The sequence below is a fragment of the Montipora foliosa genome, chromosome 7 (assembly GCF_036669935.1).
Source record: "Montipora foliosa isolate CH-2021 chromosome 7, ASM3666993v2, whole genome shotgun sequence".
NCBI lineage: Eukaryota > Metazoa > Cnidaria > Anthozoa > Scleractinia > Acroporidae > Montipora > Montipora foliosa.
Window position 1 is genome coordinate 23,224,020 of NC_090875.1, and position 7,426 is coordinate 23,231,445.

General features: G+C 41.0%; 1 protein-coding gene across 1 annotated transcript in view; it reads right to left on the minus strand.

Annotated features, from left to right (window-relative positions):
- Positions 1-2,007: 2,007 nt before the first annotated feature.
- The window catches only part of LOC138011419 (VWFA and cache domain-containing protein 1-like), a 35,952-nt gene continuing 30,533 nt past the window's right edge, over positions 2,008-7,426 (minus strand). Inside the window, exons 13-15 of the mRNA XM_068858401.1 lie at positions 6,540-6,787; positions 5,105-5,235; positions 2,008-3,109 (exon numbers count right to left, since the gene is read on the minus strand). Coding sequence (XP_068714502.1) covers positions 2,273-3,109; positions 5,105-5,235; positions 6,540-6,787 — 1,216 coding nt within the window. The 3' untranslated portion in view covers positions 2,008-2,272. The remainder of the gene's footprint in view (positions 3,110-5,104; positions 5,236-6,539; positions 6,788-7,426) is intronic.

Genomic DNA, 7,426 nt, shown 5'->3' on the forward strand with positions numbered 1-7,426 from the left:
CTGAAAGTTCACTCCAGGCAGATGAGGATATTGATGACGTCATTCCCGCCTTTGCGTAGTTGTTTGTGCAAACAGTCGATGAAAATGGCGAGCGATAGATTCCTGAAGTTCTCTGAAGCTAAAGCTGACGTAAAATCCTTCTCTGAGAAACAAGAAAATGCTAACACGAAGAATAAAACTTCATACAACTTTAAATTATTCAAGAAGTTCCTTGCAAGTGAGGAAGAAATGAGAAAATTGAAGAAATTCCTGACGCCGAGCTGCAAGAATTTGTGCTAAAGTTTGTGCTCGGTGTTAGAAAGAAAAATAGCGAGTAAAACACTCCTGTCTATGTAACAAAAAGAAAGTTACACAGTGGCTTGAAGATATGATCTTTATTTTCTCGTGTTAAAAACTATTTTACCACTCGAAATAAAATTCATATCTTCGTCCCTCCGTGTCAGAATAGGGCCGTTTATACCAGAGAAAATAAGCCGCGGCTAACTCTGGCCGCGGCTTACGTAAGCCGCGAAAGGAACTATTTATACGAGTATAAACTCTCTGGCCAGGATAAGCCGCGGCTTGACAAAGCCGTGAACGTGGATTTTGTACCATTTATACGGGGTGTTCGCGGCTTACGTAAGCCGGGGCCAGAGTTAGCCGCGGCTTATTTTCTCTCGTATAAACGGCCCTAATATCTCCTATGTATAATAATAGGGCCGTTTATATGAGAGAAAATAAGCAGCGGCTAACTCTGGCCGCGGCTTACGTAAGCCGCGAACACCCCGTATAAATGGTACAAAATCTACGTTCACGGCTTTCTCAAGCCGCGGCTTATCCTGGCCAGGTAGTTTATACTCGTATAAATAGTTCCTTTTGCGGCTTACGTAAGCCGCGGCCAGTGTTAGCCGCGGCTTATTTTCTCTCGTATAAACGGCCCTAATAAGTCAACTGACATGATATCCATTTTTAGTATCACCCAACTAGTGGACTAATGCAAATGCGATCTGTTAGTTATAGCGACCTTGTAGAACCATCTTCAAAAATGCGAACTTATGGAGATCGATCGTTTGCAGTATATGCCCCTAGATTGTGGAACTCGTTGCCTCTTTCAATACGTAGGAGTTCTTCTGTTAACATTTTTAAAAGCGTTTTGAAAACGTTACCTTTTTAAAATGTTTGTTAGTGAATGTCAGTAAATGTAGTTTGTTTATAATTCATAAAGCGCCACGGACAATTTATTGGAGTTGTGCGCTATAGAAATACTCTTTATTATTATTATTATTATTGTTATTATTATTATTATTATTATTATTATTATTAAATGCTGCATTTTGATTGGCTACGCTACTAGAGGAGTAATAGTCCTCGAGAAGGGAAAAACGTGAAGCTTCCTTTCGTTTTATTCCCAAATAAATAAATTTTCAACTTGCATTTGCTAACTCTATTATTGCCTTTTCTGTCCGATTAGGTGGGTGATACTATTGACCCGTAGCCCCGTAGCCCTTGCGGTCGCAGGGTCTAATTGTTAAATAATGATCAAAACTAATCCTAATCTGACCCTAATTATTCTCTAGGCTTAATTTAGGCTCCAAAACATGTAGTTTCTTCAATTCATCCGATTACGCATTCAACCTAAGTAAAATGAGGATCACCAATCCGGCGCCTCTGTAAAAACGGATTCAAGGCAAAAACAAGAAAAAAGAACAGTTTAATTCTTAATCACGGGAGATTCCGGCGCAACACTTCGGTTTATACATGAACTTACCTCTTTTCCACGAAAATTATTTAACCAGGTAGATAACCAAAAAGTAACTTAACTCACGATTCGTGCTGGTCACTCATTGTTTCAGTCAACTCATGTGACATGAACTAAATTGAACTGTCTAACCCATCCCTCTTTATCTTTTTAGAGCTAAAGCTGTTGCCGTTTCTGACTCAATCAATAATATAACAGATGCGCTCGTGAAGGCTGCTGGGAGCCAGGCTGAGAACGAATTTTAGCGGCAACATAAACACATAACTCTCTTTTTAGGTTAATAATTATTTTCATTTATTTGACATTCTATTTTCCTTGTGATCTGAAGTGAATTTGGCCATTTTAATGACAAGAGAGCCTTATCTATATCATAGCTCCTTCTTTTTGTTCCGTAATCTATTTTCACTAATTTGGCCGTAGTATATTTTCATTTCACTCAGCAAAGGGTCCTGTGTTTCACATAAAGAAAGTCGAAGCTTACTGTTTCAAGCTTGTTTTCTTATTTGCCTTGATCAGCGATGATTCTAGATCTTCTCAATTTTTAATTATTGTGACATAACCATGAGCACCAGTGTCATCATTGTCACTCAAACTAGAGAGAGGTCCCTCTTCTACTTCCGGGATAACATACGCAACGTTGCTGTAGACATGTCTTCCCCTTTCAGGAGAGTTCTCCGTGTTTATAGTGCCGTTCGATGACTGCGGCATCCTGGGAACCAAAGGGGGAGGTTGATTCTCGGGCGATATATCGGCTCTGGAAGCAGCTCTCGTTAGTGAAGGAACGGATCGTTTTCGTGGAACGTACACGGACGGATGTTCGTCTCTCTCGGACTGTAGAGGAGGACGTTGATCGAATACAGACATTTTTCTGGAGGGAACATCTGGTAGTGAAACAACGGATTGCTTTCTTGGACCATGGCCCAGAGGCCTTTCTTCCGGTTCAGTGTCATTGTAATTTGCGTACACACCTCGGTTGTTGAAATCACGTGGAGGGGGTGGATCGGTACGGCTTCTCTGCCGAGGACCCTCAAAAGCGGAAGGCCTTCTTGTATTCGGAACAGGTGGAGGCTGGTCGCCCCTAGTTAGTTCAGGATAATCAGGTGGATTATCAGAGTACTTCCGTTGTATCTGGTTATAAGGTGGTGGCCCCTCATCTTGTGGATGCATATACACATCTTGGTCATTCGCAGGGGGCCTCGGCTCGGCGATTTCATCATACGTGTCAAAACCACCGTTGTGGATCGACAGGACCAAGACATCGGGGACTGTCAGGGGTCCGCTAAGGGGTGGATTGGATGGAATCTTTTGCGTTGGATGGCTTATATCATCCGTCGTAGGAGGACCAGGCAAATTGCGGCAGCGTCTCAAACCCTAAACAATTGAACAAGGACACAAATTAAAGTAGGTAGGGTGTGGGTGCGGTTCGGGGGTTTAATTCCACTCTTTTCACCTTTGTTAATAGCTAACTGGTTTCCTTCTCTGATAAAAAAAAACGCCATTAATAGTCATAACGTCTTTCGCTTTATTGGGTCTACTTTGAATAGAGAGGATAGTCTAATTATGTTCAGAATTGCACATAATGAGATCCATGATCCATGATCCATGATCCAAAATGTTAATACCAACGGCCAATGTACAACGAGAGGGTTTGATTTTGTATTGCGTAGGGTTATTTTAAAGTGACTGTGCACCGGTGGCTCAGTTGGTTGAGCATCGGGCCGTCATGCGGAAGGTCGTGAGTTCGACTCCGGCCGGACCAACACTCGGGGTCTTTAAATAACTGAGGAGAATGTGCTGCCTTTGTAATTACATCTGCAAATGGTTAGACTTTCAAGTCTTCTCGGATAAGGACTGTAAACCGGAGGTCCCGTCTCATAACCCTTGCTGGAAATTAAATAGTATGGGACGTTAAAGAACCCACTCACTGTTCGATAAGAGTAGGGGACGTAGTCCCCGGTGTTGTGGTTTAACCTAAGCTGGACGGGGGCATCTTTCACTTCCTAAAATAAAATTGTAAACTGTGCAATAAGCAGTCTGGCTAAAGTCCCCCGAAAAACATTGTAAATTAGTCCTGAAAAGCCCCAAGGGGAGAGACTAATAGCTTCACTCACTCACTCACTCACTCACTCACTCACTGCCTGTGGTGAGGTGGAGAGTTACAAAGGCGCCAACGTCATCTTTTTCTCCTGTAATTCTCGACACACGCAAGTGATTTCAAAGTCAAAGGGGGGTTTAAAAAAGGGGCTTGCACCTTAATTTGGTGACAAACAACATGACCGCGAGTATTTTTGATAAAATGGGATCATTTAGAAATCTCAGCAACTAGTCGAGGCTTAGTCGATCAGATATGCATTGTAAAAGAGAGGAGTCTTTGTTTATCCGAGATTCAAAGCCGGCCTTAAATAATAAAGCTAGCGGTGCGAAACGTTGTCTTTATTATTAGCGTATTTTTGTTCACGTTTTAAATGTCAATCAACTTTATTAGTTCTCTGTCCGTTCAGTTGTATATTTAAATTTAAATTTAAATTTATCTGTAACTGAATAATAACTGAATAATGATCACTTCTGATGATGTATGTTGTGACATGGGAAACGTTAAGTTGGTAAAACAATATGCAGTTCAAGGAAATGTTTGTGACCGCTGTTTGCCTTTATTCTAATTAAAACTTACAGTGCGACGCGCCTTACCGTGGCCACCCATCAAACTTTCACATTTGACAACGATGTGTAAGTAAGTCAACTCAAACAACCCATTCAACGGTGTTCAACTTACAACCGTGCGAACTTTCCAAGGAGGGGTGACTGTCATTCAAATTCGCACACCCTGGTTGGCGTATAAGTGTTAGATGGCCACGGTAAGGCGTGTCGCACTGTAAACTGCCTAGAATCGTTCTGAAAAAAATACCAATATTGTCATTGGCAGTGACTTAGGATGAAGTTCGGCAATGATATTGACTTTGACACCGGCAATGACACTGAAACTTACACTGACGTTGACAGTGATTAACACTGACACCGAAATTGACGTTGACAATGTCATTTGCATTGACATTTATAAGTTTTCATTGACTTTGGAATTGGAATTGACATTGACGTTAACGTTAAAACAACATTGGCATTTACAGTGACAATAGGCATTGACAATGACATTAACTCTGATGCTGAGAGTGAAAAACAACATTGGCATTTACAGTCATGACACTGACACTGGGGTTCAGTGATATTGACAATGATATTGACGAAAATGACTCATTCATCCTCACATGGTCATCATCGCAGCATAACAAACTGTCTTTTGTTCGTAAATATAATTATGAAAAAATTAAGAAATGAACGGCTTGATAAAAAGAAAAGTAATTTACTTACAAAGACGACTAAAACGAAAAACGCAATGCATCCAACTGAAATTCCAACTATCTCTGCTTTTGATAAACTCTTTGAATTCAAAGTGCTAGGCTTAGGAGAACTAGTTGTTGGATTACATTTTGCTTCATCACCTGCAGATTGAAAACGTTCACAATCTTTAAAACTTGAAAGAAAGAAAGAAAGAAATAACTTTATTTAACGAGGGTAAAGACATTGATTACTGGTCACCCAGTAGTTTTCATAATGGCCCTCCAATGAAATGAACAATGAAAGTAAATCAAGTCAAATGTTGGTTTTTGAGGAGAGGGGAAACCGGAGTGCCCGGAGAAAACCTCTCGGTGCAGAGTAGAGAACCAACAAACTCAACCCACATATGACGCCGAGTCCGGGAATCGAACCCGGGCCACATTGGTGGGAGGCGAGTGCTCTCACCACTGCGCCATCCCTGCACTTATGAGTAAACAGCTATTCTATTGAATTTTGTGATTGATTAGAGGGTTGTTTTCGTTTTACATTGCTGGGCTCTTGGTCATTGCGATTAAAATGGAAAAAAGAGTGCATAAAAATTTTCGTCATATATTTGAACTGTGGAAATTGAAATACATGATCATTGGAGTTAAGCAGCAACTTATAGACAATTGCGAAGACAGCCTGAAAAGTAAGCCGGGCTTGAACTGGGCTCGGAACAAACCCGGCTTGACATCGCAATAAGGCCATTTTCGAAATATCAATATTCAGCTTGATAGTGAGGCAGAGAGGACAGAAACAGTAGAAAAAAGTTGCAATGAATGTGAAAGATATGAGAATATTATCCAGCTTCCCTTGTCTTTGTCCTCTAAACCTCTCTTTCAAGCTGAATTTTAAAGTATCGACTACGGACCTCAAGAGTGCGTTGCACTGCTCAGGGGCGGATCCTGGATATTTCTGCGTATTTCGGCGTAGCCGACTGGACACAGGCTATCACAGGCTATCAGTTCATATACCTGCTGTACCTGCTTGCCGGATATAAAATGATTATAACCAACTCGGCGGTCTATCACTTCATATCCATCGCGCCCTCGTAGAATAATTGTTAGATATCCCGTGAGAGTTAAACGAATGAAAGATGAAATTATTCATATATTTCAACTGCAGAAATTGAAATACACGATTTAGTTTAATAGAGCGATTTGTTCAGGCTTTCTTCGCACTTGCATATTTGCTGCTTAAGTGCGATGATCTTCAGCTCATGTACTGAATGAAATGAAAATCTTGCAATCCATTCCACATTTAAAAGAGGTCAAAGTAAAAGTAATTGTGGCTTGATGCCCTCTCTGAGCGCTAGCGACCTCTTTTATCTTTTTTGTGAGTGGGTCATTCAACTGCCTACGTTGGGGTGGGCTTCAAAAGATGAAAAATAGACGTTGAGTAATTTAGAACTGACTTCCTTTCTTACCGTGTATTTTCTCAGTGGGTGACAGTTTGCCTCTAAAACAGCTGTCGGAGCTTGCGCAGTAAGGTTTATGAAGGGGAAGGTTATTCTCGTCCTTGAGACACCAATAGCAGTGAACTTCACCATCACAGAACTTAGAACTGTTTCTGTCAGGACAACGAGCATCGAAGCATTTCTCTAGACATTCTTTGTCTGGCTGCGAAGAATTCGGCTGTATGTGCGCAGATGAAATAGGTGGACATAAAGGAACACTGCAACAATAACAACAGTAATTATAGTAAAAGTAATGAAGAAGATAATGCTATTGATAATGATAATGATGATGACGAGAAAAAACAGAGAGACGGATTTTTTTTGCCATGCCATTTGCTTTAAAAGAAAACAGTTGTTGTGTAGGTCGGCTGCATTGTGGCTATCATGAGATAGTGGAAATTTGCATATACAGTGGAACTTCCCCTTTGGGACACCTCCATTCAGGGGACACAGAATTTGGCTCCGGAAAATTTTTCATACTAATCTTTGATTCCAACACAATCTCTATTCAGGGGACACCTGGCCTGGTCCTGAAGGTGTCCTTTGAATGGATATTCCACCGTAATTTTCTCGAATTTGACAGCTGAGCTCTTTTGTAACTGTAAATCCGAGATCATCGTAAGAATCTACAGGACCAATCAAAATATTCCCCATCTGATTTGGATGGATTACAGGATTGAAAGATCTTGATATCCTAAGAATTTTGCATTTGGCAGTATTGAATGACATTCCCCTACAGTCACCCCACAGCTTGATTACAGAGATTTCCTGCTGAAAATTCAAGCCCTCTTCTAAAGTGCTTATTTTTCTAAAACACTTCGAGTCATCTGCAAACAAGGCGAGGGTTGACTCTGAGG